General features: G+C 49.0%; 1 protein-coding gene across 3 annotated transcripts in view; it reads left to right on the top strand.

Annotated features, from left to right (window-relative positions):
* Positions 1-18371, top strand: part of UBR1 (ubiquitin protein ligase E3 component n-recognin 1) — a 361652-nt gene extending 343281 nt beyond the window's left edge. For all 3 annotated transcript variants that reach the window (XM_073577633.1, XM_073577632.1, XM_073577631.1), the window contains 2 exons: positions 17940-18110; positions 18219-18371. In XM_073577633.1, coding sequence (XP_073433734.1) covers positions 17940-18110; positions 18219-18324 — 277 coding nt within the window. In that variant the 3' untranslated portion in view covers positions 18325-18371. The remainder of the gene's footprint in view (positions 1-17939; positions 18111-18218) is intronic.
* Positions 18372-19038: the final 667 nt, after the last annotated feature.

The following is a 19038-nucleotide window of genomic DNA, read 5'->3' as shown; positions in this document are numbered from 1 at the left end:
ACGATAGCCTTCAAAAAACAGGGGATCACTTAGTCCTTTCGGAACAGAAAATTCTTTCATAGAAAGCCCCTGAGGGAACAGAATAGATGGGATGACGGGAAAAGGAAGGATAGCAGTTTCCTCTTTGAGGATTTTTATCTCTGGAAGAAATTCCAAAGTGATGGTCTTTCCTGGGTGGAGAGGAATATTATCCCATTTCCTTCCGGCCTGGGAGAAAATCTCGAACAGCCCCTGGATACTGAATCTGGTCAGGACAGGGCTTCAGATAGACTTCCACTCCCTACCCCTTCCAGAACTTTGTCATAACTCCCCTGAGATCTCCCCACAGGAACTAACAGCCCTGGAATGCGAGGTTATGGACCTCGTCAAGAAATCCATTCTTCAGGAAGTCCCTCCCCTGGAAAAGAGGAAGGGATTCTACTCCCCATTATTCCTGGTGACCAAACCGGGATGGGTCCTATCGGACAATTATAAACTTACGGAGGCTAAATGGATATGTGAGAGTACAGAAATTAAAGATGGAATCAATAATATCGACCATTAAAGTTCTGTTTCCAAATTGTTTCATGACTGTTCTAGATCTCAGAGATGCATACTATCATGTCCCCATTCACAAAGAATCCCAGAGGTTTCTCAGGCTAGCTGTTTCCATAAAAGGTAGATAAGGGAATTTCAGTTCAGAGCCCTCGCCTTGGTACTATCAATAGCCCCTAGGTTGTTTACCAAACTGGTGGCAGAAAAGATGGCTCATCTGAGGGAACAGGACATTTTGTTAGTCACCTATCTGGACAATTTCTTGATAGCAAGCAACTCTGTTCAACACTGCAAGGAGCAGCTGGACAGAGTGGTGCATACCCTAGTAGATCTGGTCTGGCTTCTAAACCTAACAAAATCCAGGCTATAGGGCCAAGCACCGTACAGAAATTCCTGGGGTTAGGCTGGGTTCTCACTGCTATGGCAGTCCGTTAACGCTGCCATACACCACCATTGTGTGGCACATCGCGATGTATGCCGTAAAGCGGCACGCGTTCGCGATGTGCCGTTAAGCACTGACAGAGCCTCGGACGCGGCCTGCCGCGTCTGAGGCTCCGTCAAAGCTAGCACTGATGATTCATCAGTGCTAGTGGTATAGCATGTCGCCGCTAGTGCTGATAAATCATCAGAGCTAGCGGTATAGCATAACGCATATCGCGTTATGCTATAGCGTTAACGCAGCCCGTCAACGCTATGCGTTGATAGGGCTAGTTAACGCTATGTGAACCTGGCCTTAATATTGGACTCTCAGAAACAGGAGTGCCGACTCCTAATTCACCACCAACGCAAGCCCCACGGGATTGGGGGGCTCACCTGGGCGACAAGATTACTCAGGGGGTGTGGAGAGGTCGAGAGCTCAAGGCATCCTCAAACCAGAAAGCTTTGGACAGTGGGTCACGCACTGTCAGATTTTCTACATGTTCTGCCGGGTCATCATGTCCGGATGGTTTTGGACAATCGGGAGAACCAGGTCCCAGATCCTAATGGATGCAACTTCCCAGATTTTCAGACTAGCAGAGAGCAAGCTTCTGTCCCTGACCACATTACACATTCACGGGGTGGAAAATCAGAAGACAGACTTTGAGCCACATTCAATTGAAACAGGGCGAATGGGTTCTGAAACAGTCCATTTTTGAGCAGATCGTGGGAATGTGGGAGCACCCAGTAATAGATTTGTTGGCCAACATCAACAGCGTAGAAGCTCTTCGTTCTCTACATCCCAGGGGGAATCCTCAGACCCTAGATGCTTTCATGATTTCGTAGACTCAGAGCCTGGCATATGCCTTTCCCCCAACTGTTGTCAGCCCGGTGGTTCTACGGAAGGTCAGGGAGGACAGAACAAGATTAATATTGATAGCCCCCTTATGACCAAAAAAACCTTTATTCTCCTGTCTGAGGATGCTATTGATCACGGAACCTTGGGTTCTGCTGGTACTTTCGGACCTTCTTTCCCAGGGACCGGTGTTCCACCCTCAGAAGCGAACCTTCATTTAACAGCATGGAATTTGAAGGGGCACTGTTGAGAGGAAGAGTTTTTTCAGACCATTTGGTTTCTACACTATTAAACAGTAGGAAAACTGTCACCACAAAAGCTTATGGTAAGACCTGGAAAAAATTCTTGTCCACCTCAGGGGCAAGAGTCCAGGATTGGGTCTCCATCACTGCAATTCTTGAGTTCTTACAAAAGGGACTGGAACGGGGCCTGGAAGTCAGCACCTTTAAAAGTACAGGTATCAGCCCTGGGAGCACTTTATTATCCGGATATAGCGGGAGACCCGTGGATAGCACGTTTTATCAGGGCCTCTGCAAGATCTAGACCGATAGTCAGTCAGAAGCTTCCTACTTGGGATTTAAATCTGGTCCTATCAGTGCTAACAGGTCCTCCATTTGAGCCTCTAGATTCTGTCCCTATCAAGATATCACTCAAAATTGTTCTCCTTGTGGCTTTAACATCAGCCCAGAAAGTACGCAACATACAGGCCTTATCAGTAGGGCTGCACATTGGCTCAGTGGTTAGCACTGCCGCCTTGCAGCTCTGGGGTCCTAGGTTCAAATCCCACCAAGGACAACATCTGCAAGGAGTTTGTATGTTCTCCCCGTGTTTGCATGGGTTTCCTCCCACATTCCAAAGACATACTGATCGTGAATTTAGATTGTGAGCCTCATCAGGGACAGCGATAACGTGTGAAAAATTGTAAATAGTGCTAACAGTCCGCAGCGATCTAAAACTATTATTAACCGTCATAGCGATCAGCGGCGCTCACGGCCGGGTGTCAGCTGATTATCACCCCCGGCACGTTAACCCCTGGCACACTGATCAAACACGATCGCAGTGTACCGGGGGTTTAGGGAAGCATCGGCAGGAAGGGGGCTCCCTCCGTGCTTCCCTGCAGGTCCCCGGATCCAATATGGCAGCGGGGGCCTGCAGAGCACAGGCATGAGGAAGCCTGCTGCAGTGCCTGTGCCAGATCGCTGATCTGTCACAGCGATCTGTGACGTGTCAGATCAGCGATCTCACACATGACAGTGATGTCCCCCCTGGGACAGTGTAATAAAGTAAAAAGTGTAAAAATAGTTTATAAAAAAAAAAAAATCGCTAAATAAGAAATTAAAAAAAAAAAAAAATTCCCTAATTCATTTTTGATAAAGTACACTTATTATCGCCACGTCCGTAACGCCCGCCCTATAAAAATGTCCCATTAGTTAACCCCTTTAGCGAACCCCTTAAAAAATAAAAATAAAAAACAAAGCAAAAAATAATGCTTTATTATCATACCGCCGAACAAAGTGCAATAACGCGCAATCAAAAAGACGGATATAAATAACCATGGTACAGCTGAAAACGTCATCTTGTCCTGCAAAAAACGAGCCGCCACACAGCGTCATCAGCGAAAAAATAGTTATAGCTCGCAGAATAAAGCTATGCAAAAATAATTTTTTATATAAAATTGTTTTCATTGCGTAAAAGTGCAAAAACATAAAAAAATGACATAAATGAGGTATCACTGTAATCGTACTGACCCAAAGAATAAAACCGGCTTATCAATTTTACCGCACACAGAACGGTGTAAACACACCCCCCCAAAAGAAATTCTTGAAATGCTGGTTTTTGTTCATTCTGCGTCCCAAAAATCGGAATAAAAAGCGATCAAAAAATGTCACGTGCCCAAAAATGGCACCAATAAAAACGTCAATTCGTCCTGCAAAAACTAAGACCTCACATGACTCGGTGGGTCAAAATATGTAAAAAATTATAGGTCTCAATGTGTTGATGCAAAAACCATTTTTACAATAAAAAGCATCTTTTAGGCTAGCTTCAGACTAGCGTTTTGGCCCGCAGCGCACGGCCGCAGCTAAGCCCTGCCCCCTCCGGTCTTCTCCTAGTGTCGCACATCGCTGCATGCGATCTGCACACCCTATCTTTAACATAGGGTGCGCTGGCCGTGCGCTAGTAGGATTTTGCGTGCGCTGTGCCCTTTTGACGGTGCTCCGAGCGCACAAAAATGCAACATGGTGCGTTCGGCGCACCGTCAAAGGGCGCAGCGCACGCAAAATCCTACTAGCGCACGGTCTGCGCACCCTATGCTAAAGATAGGGTGTGCAGATCGCATGCAGCGATGTGCAACACTATGAGGAGATGACCAGAGGGGGTGCGGCAGGGGGCAGGGCTTAGCGGCGGCCGTGGGCTGCGGGCCAAAACGCTAGTCTGAAGCTAGCCTTAGCATATGACAGCTGCCAAACATAAAAACCCTCTATAAATAGTAAATCACCCCCCCCCCCTTTACCACCCCCTTAGTTACGGAAAAATGTGTTTATTTCCATTTTCCCATTAGGGTTAGGGCTGAGATTATGTTTAGGGGTGTGTTGGGGTTAAGGTTGGAGTTAGAATTGGGGGGTTTCCACTGTTTGGGCACATCAGGTGCTCTCCAAGCTCAACATGGCGTCTGATCTCAATTCCAGCCAATTCTGCGTTGAATAAGTCAAATGGTGCTCCTTCCCTTCCAAGCTCTGCCATGCGCCCAAACAGTGTTTTACCCCCACATATGGGGTATCAGCCTACTCGGGACAAATTGCAAAACAACTTTTGGGGTCCAATTTCTCCTGTCACCCTTAGGAAAATAAAAAATTGGGTGCAAAGATATAATTTTTAAGGGGGGAAAAAAAATATTTTTTTTATTTTCACGCCTTGGGGTTTCAAAGTGCCCAATACACATCTAGATAAGTTCCGTGGGGGGGTCTAGTTTCCAAAATGGGGTCACTTGTGGGAAGCTTCAACAGTATAGGCACATCAGAGGCTCTCCAAACGCGACATGACACCCGCAGACCATTCCATCAAAGTCTGCATTCCAAAACGTCACTACCTCCCTTTCGAGTCCCGACGTGTCCCCATACAGTAGTTTTCTTCCACATATGGGGTATCAGTGTACTTAGGACAAATTGGACAACAACTTTTGGGGTCCAATTTCTCCTGTTACCCTTGGGAAAATAAAAAAAATTGGGGACTAAAAGATCATGTTTGTGGAAAAATGATTTCTCTTTCCCCCATGACTGCTCCACGGAGAGAGGGGATCCGCGGTGCCGTCATGGGCTCAGAGAACTACCGTTAACGGTAAGTAACTACGATTTTCTCCTACTCCTCATTGGGGGACACAGACAGTGGGTGTTATGCTGCTTGCCACTAGGAGGACACTAAGTAAACACAGAAAAAAGTTAACTCCTCCCCTGCAGTATACACCCTCTCACTGGCTGGGAATTCCCCAGGTGTCTGCAGGAGGCACTTGGGTCTCGCTTCAGAACCCACCTGTTAGGAATGGGTCATCGAGGAGGATAGCAGGCCCAGGCTAAGCCACAGAAAACCAGAGAGGTTGGTAACTAAGCGGATTGCAAACCCCTAATCCTATCCACACAACTAGCAGTAGCTATGGAGCGTACCTACGATGATCCTAGACGCCTCGACACAGCCGGAGAGCTAACTAAGCCTAAAGCAAGAAAGGGGAAATCTAAACTGCCCCAGAGCAGACCCCAAAGGAATAGCCCCCAAACATATTGTTGGTGAGACAAGGTGAAAACACAAACTCAGGTAGGAAAATAGACTGAGCAAATGATGGGGCCCACACTGACTAGACAGGAAAGGAAAGACACTGTCTGCAATCACGCAAAAAACCCTGCAAAAGGTCCAACACGTCTGATGCACAAAAAACACTGAAGTCGCACGACTTTGCCCCCACTATATCAGCACTCTGGTATATTCTGAAAGCAAAGCAAAAAGAGACCAATACAACAGGGGACAAAACAAACTGGCACAAGCAGTTACATATGGGCGGTGATTCAGCACAGCCCCAGCCGGAGCTGGCTGACCCGCACAAAGCAGAGAGACAAAACCAGATCAAATGCAAACAGAAAAGCAAATGAACCACTTAGCTGAACCATGCAGGGACAGAGCAGGAGACATCAGACCTCTGAAGGCACAGGAAGAAAATCGCCAGCAGGGATAGAGGGAGTCGGCTGTCTTAAATCCCAATCTGAAACCCCAGATCTCCAATCGTCATCCTCATATCAGGTGGCAAGCCTCTGTCAATCAGATCAGCTCCACTACCTCCAGTAACCACCAGAGGAGCCCAGAAAGAGAACTCGCAACCCCTCTGTCAATCTGACCAGCTCCACTACCTCCAGTAATAACCAGAGGGATGCCAGAAAGAGAATTCACAACACCCACCGTTTTTATTTTATTTTTTAATTAACGGAGTGAAGGGGGCGACGGTTCCTTTCTACGGCCCACTCTCCCCCGACAACATGCAAGCGGAGTATACCTCCCCCTACACTTTCCTGCGACGACTGGAGCTGATTCTTCTGGCGATGGTTCCTTTACGGTCACTGTACCCCACACGGATACGAGGGCGAGCGCATTGAACGCACTGAGAAGACTTGACCAGTGCTTTCGGATGCCCTAAATCAGCCCCATAGCTCTCCGTCCCCCTGCCCATGGGGTGGACTGATTGAGCAATACCCCTGTAACAACCTCTCCGGCTCTGCTACATCGCCCGGGAGCTTTTTTACCTCAGAACCTGAGATGGGATGAAACCTGCAGGCTCCTGGACAGCGCAGATGGTGCGAGCACCAGATTGGAGGTATGGGGTCGGGTTCTGGTCCCTGGGAGAAGCGCTGACCGAGTCTCAGCGGCGGCATACCGGTTCCCGGCGCGGCCCTCCGCTCCCCCCTTCACCCGGCGCTCGCTGCGGGGTAGGCCCAAAAATTTAGTCCCCGGCTTTTTCGGCCTACTAGGCCACAATTTACATAGCGCCGCCCACCGTTAGCGCTGCCGCCCACGTCTTTGGCGCCTCTCCCTCTGTACGAGAGGCGCCCTTCTAGTCTCAGGGGCCATATCCTTAACCCCTTCTCTGCTCCTCGGGCTGTGGGACTGCTGCGGGGGGTGCGCGCACAGATGGACAACACCTGGTGACGCTACAGGGCCACAGTTATTCCTCCCAGGGACACCGCATCAGGAACGCAGGTAAGCTGCATCTGCCTCAGAGCAAAGCTTAACCCCTTCGCTGCACATTCCCTGCAGCTGCAGCCCAGGCTCTGCTTGTAACCCTTTCACGGGCACTATGTCTCAGTCTAAGGAAGCAGAAAGGGGGCTATTAAGTAGCGCACCGTGTTCTTTACCGCTGGTACCTCTTGCAAGACTGCCTTGCCAAGTACCCAGACTAATCCGCTATGCACGGATTGCGACCTGGCTTGTGCTAAAACGCCCGCCGCTGCAAGGTGCTCCCTGCGTTTAGTCTGTGTGGGCTGTGTCCTTGTCACAGTCTGTGGAGTCACTGACCAAGGCTATAGACTCCTCCTGGAATCCTCTTTAAGTCAGAACGCGTCTTTACCGCCCGAGGAGGGCTTTGGCGACGGCCGGGAACCGTCTGCCTGCAGGGATCGTGCTCGTTCAAGAGATCCTCGGGTCTCTAGAAAGCGGACCAATGACGCGTCCCCTAGTCAAGCTTGCGTTTCAGAATTTGCGAGTTCTGTCTCTCGCTCTCCCTCTCCTAATGTTTGCAGAGAACATGTCTCTGAATTCAAGTCTGACACGTCAGTCCCTCAGATTTCCCCAAATGTCCATGAATCGCTTGATTCTTTGACAGAGTCGGTCAACAAGTTTCTGACGTTGGACGAGGAGAATATTCCCGCTCCGGAACACTATCTCCTTTAAGAAGACTAAACGTGAATGCAGGGTATTTGCCAGCCATCTGGAGTTGAAGGACATGGTCTAGAAACGTAGGAACCACCCACATAGGCTTTTGCCCTGTGAACCGCTTATCGAGGCTGAATACCCCTTTACTCCATATCTGCTGAAGAATTGGTTACAGTCCCCCTCGGTGGATTCTCCTGTATTGTGCCTTGCTCCTGAAACGCTTCGATCCGTTTCTGAGGGGTCTTCAGTCAGAAACCCCTCAGATCGTCACATTGGCTTCTTCGCCAGTTCAGTTTTTGTAGCTTCAAGAACGGCATTTTTCCCATCTTTTGCGGCGACTTGAGTGGCTAAGGCAGGTTTCTTCCCCCAACAAGGGGCTGCCCGGCCATTTTCGGAATCAACAGCTGACTAGTTTTTAGACCTTTTTTTCGCAACAGCTCCAGCTGGTCCTCCACAACCTTCTCTTCCAGATCAGGTCGGTCCCCGCGTGGAGACAGAGGTTCCCATTTCTCTCTCAGACCTAACCGCTCTTGGAAACCTAGGCCGCCAGCATCTGGATCTAAGGCAGCAGATCCCATAGATCCTCTACTCAATGACTTGTGGTATCCCAACGCAAGCAATGACTAGCCAGGTCTTTCACCGGGAAGGAACAACCACGGGAAGGAAAGTCTCCAATGAAGAGAAACACGTGATGGTGTCTCCGCAGTGTCAGATGTTGATCTCCATGAGGTCAATCATCATCATTTTTCATTGTTGTGGTATCCGGCTGACACCGACAAAGTAGGCGGCCATCTGCTGTCATTCAGAATGGTTCAGGCTGAGTTCACACGTGGCGTTTTTTTCGCGGCAGTTTTAACCGCGCGATTTTGCCGCGAAAACGCGAAAAATAAGCATCCCATGCATTCCTATGGGATTCCGCAATGCTGTGCTAATGCTGCGGTTTTTACCGCGGCGGAATTGCTTCGCGGTAAACGCAGCATGCTCATTATTTTGCGGAATCGCGGCGATCCCGCACCCATAGGAATGCATTGTTCCGCTTTCTTTCCGCATGTGGCTGTGCACAACATGCGGAAAGTAAGCAGAACAATTGCGGATGGTACCCACGGTCCGGAGGAGAGGAGACTGTCCTCCGGGCTCTGGGTACCATATTCCTGTAAAAAATAGAATTATAAAATAAAAAATATTGATATTCTCACCTTCCGACATCCCGCGCAGCCTTCCCGCCTCTCTCCACGCTCCCGGTCCCAGTAATCCTTTGCGAAAATGCCCGCGATGGCGTCCGTTCTTGCGGGATCGCGAAGTCTCGCGGTCATTCGCGCGACGTCATCGCAAATTACCGCGAGACATCGCGATCCCGCGAGAACGGACGTCATCGCGGGCATTTTCGCAAAGGATTACTGGGAACGCCTGCGCGGGACGTCGGAAGGTAAGAATAACAGTATTTTTTGATGCTGCATAGGCGGCCTCAGTAGTAAAAAGTTGGTCACACTTGTCAAACACTGTTTGACGAGTGTGACCAACCTGTCAATTAGTTCTCCAAGCGATGCTACAGATCGCTTGGAGAACGCTAGCATTTTGGTAATTTCCGCGAGAGTTCCGGTACGTGTGCCCTTAGCCTTAGTGGTTTTTATTCAAACCTTCCTTTTGTGGTTCCAAAGAAGGAAGGAACGATGTGGTCCATACTGGACCTCAGGCTGTTAAATCAGTTTGTCAAAGTACGGCGATTCCGAATGGAATTCCTCCGGTCGGTGTCTCTTCCATGCAAAAGGGAAAGCCCCTATCATTCAGCAGTTCCTGCATTTTGCAATTCAAGAACACTTCTAGTTCATTGCCTTGCCCTTCGGTCTCGCCACTGCCCCTAGGGTCTATACCAAGGCCATGGCTGTCATGGCCATTCTCCACGCTCGGGGAGTGGTGATACTGCCGTATTTGGACGACCTGCTAATCATGGGTCCATCCCTTCCAGCTTGCAAGAAATCTGTGGATATCACAGTAAATACACTTTCTCGCCTGGGTCTAAAGATAAATTTCGAAAAGTCATCGCCAACACCGGTCCAGCAGATTTCCCTTTTTGGTATGGTCTTGGACACTTCCCGTGGGTTGGTCATTCTCCCTCCAGAGAAGGCCCGAGCTTTGCAACAAGCAGCGCGGACTCTTTCCCATCCGGTCTCTCATTCTATTCGTTTCAGCATAAGAGTTCTCGGAAAGGTAGTGACGGCAATGGAAGCGGTGCCATTCGCACAATTCCATCTCTGCCCTTTGCAACAAGCCTTGCTGTTGACTTGGGACATGAACTCGTCTTCCCTGGAACATCGGTGCCTTCTGTCCCTGCGAATCAGACAAGCCCTCAAGTGGTGGACACTGAAATCCTCCCCGAGTCAAGGGAGGTCTTTTCTCCCAGTACGATGGTTGATGGTGACCACCGACGCAAGTCTTCTGGGGTGTGGTGTTTCGTCACCACATAGCACAGGGTCGTTGGTCAAATCAGGAGTCTCGTCTCCCCATCAACGTCTTGGAGATACGAGTGATCAAATTAGCCCTACTGAGTTTCCACCATCTCCTCGCAGGTTTGCCCATCAGGACCCAATCTGACAATGCCACAGCTGTAGCGTATATCAACCGTCAGGGGAGTACTCGGACCAGGATGGCCATGCACGAAGTGAGTCACATCCTCCATTGGGCCTAGACCAACCGTTCGCCCATCTCAGCGATCCTCATCCCGGACATAGAGAATTGGGCAGCAGACTTTCTCAGTCGCCAAGCCCTTGCCTGGGGAGAGTAGTCTCTTCATCCAGAAGGTTTTCAGCAGATTTGCCGTCGTTGGGGCACTCTGGATGTGGATCTCATAGCCTCAAGGCTAAACAACAAGATTCCTCGATTCGTTGCCCGATCATGCGATCAGGCGCCATCGGCGTGGACACCCTAGTTATGCCGTGGCACCAGTTCCGGCTCCCGTAAATCTTTCCCCCTCTCCCCTTGCTCCCGAGGGTCATCCAAAAGATCAGAGCAGAGGAAATATCAGGGATCCTAGTCGCGCCAGATTGGCCGGGCATGGTACGCAGAACTAGTACAACTAGTCGCCGACGTCCCTTGGCGACTTCCAGATCGCATGGATCGGACGTCGGCGACTTCCAGATCGGATGGATCTACTCTCTCAGGGTCCTAGCACAGGCTGGGTTTTCTCACGACATGATTTCCACCATGATTAGTGCTAGGAAGTTCGTGTCCATGCGCATTTATCACCGCACCTGGAAAACCTTCTTTTTGTGGTGCAAGGATCATGGTCGATCCCCTGTAGTGTTTTCCATTCCTGCCATATTGGAATTCCTTCAGTGAGGATTAAAGTCAGGTTTTGCACTTAGCTCGCTCAAGGACCAAATTTTAGCCTTGTCAGTGCTATTCCAACGCAAAATTGCCACCAAACTTCAGGTGGAGACGTTCATTCAGGGAGTTTCTCATGTAGCGCCTCCCTATAAAAGCCCATTCGAATCATGGGACCTTAACTTGGTTCTCGGTGCCTTAAAAAAAAAAAAAAAAAAAAAAATTGGACCTGAAGTAATTTTTTTGTGAAAAAAAGTTAAATGTTCTTTTTTGAATGTAAAAAAAAAAAAATTCTTGTGACACACCTGAAGGGTTAATAAACTTTTTGAATATGGTTTGGAGCACCTTGAGGGGTGCAGTTTTTAGAATAGTGTCACTTTTGGGAATTTTCTATTATAGACCCCTCAAAGTGACTTCAAATGTGATGTGGTCTGTAAAAATAAAATGGTGTTGCAACAATGAGAAATTGCTGGTCAACTTTTAACCCTTATAACTTCCTAACAACAAAAAAAAAACTTTTGGTTCCAAAATTGTGCTGATGTAAAGTAAACATATGTGAAATGTTACGTATTAAGTTTTTTGTGTACCATAGCTCTGATTTAAGGGCATAAAAATTCAAAGTTGTTAAATTGCGAAATTTTTGCCAAATTTCCGTGTTTTCACAAATAAACTGAAGTTAAAGGAATGAAATTTTACCATTAACATGAAGTACAATATGTCACGAGAAAACGTTCAATCACCGGGATCCATGGAAGCATTTCAGAGTTACCTCATAAAGGGGACAGTGGTCAGAATTGTAAAAATTGGCCGGTCATGAACGTGCAAGCCACCCTTGGGGGTAAAGGGGTTAATCAGCAGGTCCTCCCTTCACAAGAGTACTGGATGATGGGGTTATTCTAAGACTTAACCCTGCCTACTTGCCAAAGGTAGCATCTCATTTCCATAGGTCCCAAGAGGTAGACCTTCCTTTCTCCTTCATCTCATTGGGGGACACAGATACTGTGGGTGTATGCTTCTGCCGCTAGGAGGCTGACACTAAGTGGAAAAAAAAAAGGTTAGCTCCTCCTCCGCAGTATACACCCTCGCCCCTATTGCGGGCGGAAATCAGTTTTTTGCTTAGTGTCCTATGGAGGCACACACAGTCTGGATCTCTCCAGACTATTTTTTTCTAGTTTACTATGAAGATGAGACAGGGGCGACGGATCCTATTGAAAGGGTCTGATCTCCCCAAACCATCAACAGGCGAGCATGCGTTGAGTATCGTCTCCGCGTATCCTTTCCCGCACCGAGGGACATCTCTGGGACTTTTCCCCAGACATCTATTTTTTTCTTTGTTTTTTATTTTATGAAGATAAGACAGGGGCAACGCATCCTATTGAAAGGATCCGATTTCCCCAAACCATCAACGGGCGACCACGTGCGAGTATCCCTCCACGTATCCTCTCCCGCGACGTGGGACATTATGCCAGACTTAGCCCTGTCCACCCCTAGGTATTGAAACCATGGGCTTGCACAGAGGCACAAGACTAGTCTGTGCGGCCCCCACTGCTCCACCAACGCTAGACGGCGGTGCTGCAAGGTGGCGGACGGTCCCTCTCCTCACCCCCTGAAGGGGTTAGATGGAGCCTAGGGTGCCTGCACCGTCCTATTTTTTTATCAAAGACCCCCTCACATACCTGCATCCAGGCTGAAGAGGATCATCGGTGAGGAGAGGGTCGGGGAGGGCTCCTGCGAAGATTTCGGGCTGGAGCCCACAGCCGCATGCAAGAGAAGGGCTGGATCCGTCAGGACAGGAACACTGGGCCGCGTGTCACTTCCGGCAGCCCGCCCCGCACTCGGCGGCGGTAAAAATCGAGGCTTCGGAGCACGGGCTAGGCCGCAAGGTGGGAGTACCGCCCCTAGAGCGATTTTACAGGCTGGTGCGCGCCACAGATGTCGGCGCGCGTTTTAAAGGAAGCATCCACGACGGGGGGAGCGCAGGACTGGGGTAAGTGCTGCCCGAGAGGCTACCTCCTCCCCATATCCCCAGCAGCGGACAGATACAGCATGTCCGAACAAAAGCAAAGACGCACACGTTCTTTTACGCGGCATGCATCTCTTGTCGGGCTGCGTTTCCGCGGGCGCAGAGCAGCATTTATGCGAAGCCTGCGAATCCGACCGCGACCAATGTGTCAAATGCCCCAGAGTGGGTCCGATCACTGTCACAGTACATGGTGTCGCTTACGAGACCAATAGAATCCCTTCAAGCCCCAGATAGGGGAAGCGACAGTGTCTCGCCGCCTTTAGAGGGAACCTCCACCTCACAGGAGTCTCCGGCCTGCAGGGGCCACCCTCACTCCAGGCAGACCCGGGGGAAACGAATCCACACGGTGTCGCCCAGTCCATCCGGTGCCTTCGGCATCCGTAAGATCTGCTTCTCGCTCCCAGTCACCAGTGGTTGATAGCGAGCAGACCTCAGATTGCGACTCAGACGAGCCCATGGACCTGGACACTCCAGGGTCACGTGAAACAGTGGACAGCCTCATAGAAGCCATCAATCAGACCCTGGGGATTGAGGATGATACCGCAGCGGCTACAGGGTGTAAAGTGGCATGTAAACTGGTGAAGCGGCTGCACAGAATTTTTTCCTCTCACCTTGAGTTTGAGGACATAGTGCAGCGGCACAGAGAACGTCCAAAATTGTATTTTTCTCGGGTTAAAAGGCACTCGAAACGTTATCCGTTTGCTCCGGACCTCCGTAAACAATGGATGGAATCCCCTATAGTGGATCCTCCGGTTTCACGCCTGGCCACTAAGACCCTGTTATCTGTCCCTAGGGTTTCCTCGATTAAGGATCCCACGGACTGCCTTATTGAGAGCCTAGGTCATTCAGTATATGAGGCGTCAGGGTCTGCACTCGCTCCCTCGTTCGCAGCAACTTGGGTAGCCAAGGCTATGATATCATAGTCAGAAACATTAAACAAGGTCGCGCAGGAGCAGGATCTACCTGCAGACATCTCGGAGGTCAGATGACGATAGCCAGAGATTATGCGTTGAATGCATCTTTGGATGCGGCCAATTGTTCAGCACTTGCTGCCGCTAATGCAATCTCTATCTGAAGAGCCCTGTGGTTGAGGACATGGCGGGCCGATTCTACTTCCAAGAAGTCCTTGACTTCCCTGCCTTATCAGTGCGGCCGCCAATTTTTGTATCAATTTATCTCCGACTCCACAGGAGGAAAGAGCGGGTTTCTCCCTCAACAGAAGGTTAAATCGTTTTTTCGTCACCCGGTTCAGGCACGTTTTCGGGCCTTTCGCAGTGCCACCGGCCATTCTAGGCCGGGCGTGACGGCATTGGTCAGGTGGTGGCCGCTAAGCAGCCTGGTCCGGGACCCGAATAGGAGACAGGTCCGGGGTCATGCGTTAAGACTCCGGGTGGACTACGGGGCCCAATTCCGCCACCTCAGGCCGCCCCAATCAGGATAGGGAGCGGCAGGTCATATAGAGCCAACCCATTGGGGAGAATGCGTGCTCAACAGGCCAGATCGAGGGGACCCAGATCCTAAGGATCATCGGCCAAATGACTCGAGGTCTTTACCAGACGACACCAGCAAAGTGGGCGGCCGCCTACTCTGTTTTCACCATGTCTGGGCCAACATCGCTCACGACGCATGGGTAAAAGAATTGGGTGTCCTCCGGTTACAAAATAGAATTTGTCAGATACCCTCCAAGATGGTTTTTTCTTTCCGGCAGGGAGAGTCCGGACACTACGCCAACCAGTCCCTCATACCATCCGATCCGCGATAAGGATCCTAGGGAAAATGGTGGCAGCAATCGAAGCGATAACTTTCGTCCAGTTCCATCTTTCACCCCCTGCAGCACGCCTCGTGTCAGCCTGGGACAAGAATCCTTTCACGCTCGATCGGCGGTGCAAACTGTCCTCTCAAGTCAGGCAGTCGTTCGGATGGTGGATAACCAGTTCTTCTCTGTCATGGGCTGATAATGACAATCAGTGTCAGTCTCCTCGGTTGGGGCGCGGTGTTTCGCCACCACGCAACCCAGAAACGGTGGTCGCCACAGGAGGCATGGCCTCCCGATCAACTTATTGGGGATGCGAGCAATTCGGCTGGCTCTGCAGAAGTTGCATCACTTTCTAGCAGGCCGCCCCGTCCGGATTCCATCGGACATCGCCACGGTGGTGGTTTACATAATTTGTCAGGGGGGCACCCGCAGCAGAACAACCATGCGCGAGGTGGAGCACATTCTTCAGTGGGCCGAAGCAAACCACTCGGTGATTTCGGCTGTCCACATCCCGGGCGTGGAAAATTGGGCGGCAGACTTCCTCAGCCGGCAGGGTCTTGCATCCAGAGAGTGGTCTCTACATCCCGAAGTTTTTCAACAGATTTGTCAACTGTGGGGAGCTCCGGATGTGGACCTAATGGTTTCCAGAGTGAATGCCAAGGTGCCCACATGTGTCGCTCGGGCCAGGGACCCGCAGGCATTCGCGGTGGACGCGTTGGTTCTACCAGGGAACCAGTATCGCCTCCCATATCTATTTTCCCCACTGCCACTACTCTCGAGAGTCAGCAAAGGGATCAAGACGGAAGGGGGGCCGGCGATTCTGCTGGCCCCAGACTGGACCCGTCGAGCGTGGTACGCAGATCTAAGGCAACTGCTCGCCGATGTTCCTGGGCACCTGCTAGAGCGCCCAGATCTACCGTCTCAAGGGCTAATTTGCCACCCGAACTCAGGGACCCTGTGTTTGACGGCAGGGCCGTTGAATCTTGGATTCTAACCCAGGCAGGGTTCGGGAGCAAGGTGGTCGGTACAACGATTAGCGCCCGGAGGCCTGCTTCAGCATGAATTTACCACCACACCTGGAAGGTGTTCTTTGCTTGATGTCGAGGCCGCGGTGTTTCTCCGCTAAGATTCTCGATCTCCAACATCTTTGTTTTTCTCCAGTCGGTAGAGCATTAGACTCGGGCTTTGCCCCAGGTTTCCGCAGGAGACCAATGTCGGCCTTATCCGTCCTGTTCCAGTGCAGGGTTGCTACCAATTTGCAGGTGAAAACTTTTCATCCGGGGAGTGTCCCACTTGATACCTCCCTATATGGCGCCGAAGGAACCCAGGCGTCCAAAGTGTTCTGCAGGAAGCTCCATTGGAACCGCTTCAGGATATCGCTTTGAGGTACCTTTCCTGGAAAGTTGTTCCCCTAGTGGCCATCACTTCCATCAGGCGGGTTTCAGAGCTGGCGGCTCTATCCTGCCGAGCTCCGTTCCTCACTTTCCATAGGTATAAGGTGGTCCTCAGACCAGCCCCTCTTTTTCTGCCCAAGGTCGTGTCCGCTTTGTCACATCAATGAAGATGTTGCTTTGCCTTCATTTTGTCCAGCACCGGTGCACCGTGTGGAAGAAGGCTCTTCACACGTTAGACCCGGTAAGAGCCCTCCGGAGGTACGTGTCACGGACGGCACCCTTTCCTCAGAAGGACACGCTGTTCGTGCTCCCTGAAGAACGCAGGAAGGGACTCGCTGCCGCAAAGTTGACCATAGCCAGATGGATTCGTTTGACTATTCAGGAGTCCTACTGCATTAGAGGGACGCCGATTCCGGCAGGGATCACAGCACTCTCTACACGGTCGGTGGGCGCCTCTTGGGCGCTTCGGCACCAGGCTGCGACAGAACAGGTTTGCAAGGCAGCAACCTGGTCCAGCCTGCACACATTTGCCAAACATAATATCCATACTCAGGCCTCGGCAGATGCAAGCCTGGGTAGAAGGAGTCTCCAAGCAACGGTGGCGCACCTTTAAACAGGAGGTGCATGTAGCTTGGATAAGTGAGTCAATCTCCCACCCAGGGACTGCTTTAGGACGTCCCACAGTATCTGTGTCCCCCAATGAGACGAAAGAGAAACATGGATTTTTGTGAGTACTCACCGTAAAATTCTTTTCTCCGAGACGCTCATTAGGGGACACAGCACCCACCCTATTAGCCAGTTGGCTCTTGTTTAAATGAATGTGTTTACTTATTTGATATAAGGGTGGTGTTTTCCTTTGGACATGTGGTACCTGTATTAAGGCTGATTTTTTGTCCTCCTACTGCTTTGGCACCAAACTGATTTCCGCCCGCAATAGGGGCGAGGGTGTATACTGCGGAGGAGGAACTAACCTCTTTTTTTTCACTTAGTGTCAGTCTCCTAGCGGCAAAAGCATACACCCACAGTATCTGTGTCCACCAATGAGCGTCTCGGAGAAAAGGATTTTACGGTGAGTACTCATATTTCACACCTTAGACGTTATTCAGTACCTCAAGTCCACCCAGAGGTGTAGGAAGGAAGGATTTTTTTTTTTTTTTTTTTGTGTGTGTGTTTTCAGGGGCTTAGAAAGGGACTCAAGTGTGTTTGTTTGTTTTTGTTTTTTTTTTTTTTGTTTGTTTTTTGCTACCTTAAGGCTCAAGACTAGGTGCAAAACGTTATATACCCACAGTCCTGTACCCTCCACTATTCAACTAGAAACAGATTTTGTGTTCAATACAGAAATGCAATTCTTATTTTTAAGCATTATTCATTAATTTGTATTTTGTATCTCCATAAGTAGTTGGTACAATTGGAAAAGTTTTTAAAAGGATTGTCAAAGCTAAAAACAACTTTTTGATTTGTGTTTAAAACGTGACCTAAAGCAAAATACCAATGTACTGGGTTTTTTTTTTCAAATCTGCAGCTATTGTCCCATTTCAGACAAACTTGTGCTCTCCCAGAAGATTTCAGGTTTTCTTGATGTAGAACCTCCAAATGTTTTGAATGTATGACTGAAATGCCAGCAGTTTGGGAAAATAACAATATATTAATAAGTTTAATTATGTGAAATTTTAACACAAATTTTATTTTTTTTTGTCATGAAATGACTTGTGCATGTCATGTTTTTAGGTGCCCAAAATCCCAGGAAACTGAACGGAAACACCCTGTGCTGTGTCTACTGTGTGGGGTCATACTGTGCTCTCAGAACACATGTTGTCAGGAAGAACTGAATGGAGACGAGCTGGGGGCCTGCACAGCACATGCTCTGCACTGCGGGGCTGGAATCTGTATATTCCTCAAGTGAGTCATTTACTTTATCAGACTACAGTCAGCAGCATGCATCTATAAAGGGGAAGGCAGTAGCAGGCGATTTTTGTGGTTAGACATGTATCGTCTTATATTTTCCAGGATTAGAGAATGTAAAGTTATTCTTATCGAATGGAAAACAAGAGGTTGCTTCTACCCAGCGCCATATCTGGACGAATATGGGGAAACCGATCCTGGTTTAAAGTAAGAATTGTATGCCGTATTCAAAAGTAAGCGAGGCACATTTGGACTGTAGATTTGACATTTACATCATGAATTTCTCCCAAGACACATGATATTGTGGGCCAGGTGTAAGCAAAGAGTGCTTTTATGATGTGTGTGTATATATAGATCTGGTTTTGTGGAACAATTTCAAAGGTGCCAACACCATTACTAACTATACATGTTATATAATATATTTAATAAATATTACTGTCACAAGTGTGGGCAATCTGAAAATCAAACCAGGAAATATTCTAATATATTTATTTTCCTGGTTTTATTTTCAGATTGTCCACACTTATTACGAAAAGTAACATTTATAGCATGGCATATCTCTTTTATTAAAGTAGACAATGGCCATTATTTGCAACAACGCACCAGGTACAGTTGAAACCAGAAGTTTACATACACTATATAAAGACACACATGCATGTTTTTCTCATTATCTGACATGAAATCAGAATAAACCTTTCCCGTTTTAGTTCAAATTGGATTACCATAATTATTATTTGTCAAATGCTAGAATAATTAGAGAGAGAATGTTTTAGGTTTTTTTATTGGGCTGCTTTCACAATTCAGTTTTTTTTACGTCAATGGAAATACGGCAAAGATTAAAAAAAGGATCCGTTTCCGTTTGAGAACAAACGGATGCATCGGATCCTTTTTTTTTTTTTTTTTTTTTTTTTTTTGACTGATCAGT

This window comes from Dendrobates tinctorius, unplaced genomic scaffold, assembly GCF_039654945.1.
Source record: "Dendrobates tinctorius isolate UK_male_01 unplaced genomic scaffold, ASM3965494v1 ptg000057l, whole genome shotgun sequence".
NCBI lineage: Eukaryota > Metazoa > Chordata > Amphibia > Anura > Dendrobatidae > Dendrobates > Dendrobates tinctorius.
Note: the sequence above shows the minus strand (reverse complement) of the source record. Positions and strands in the feature narration are given on the sequence as shown.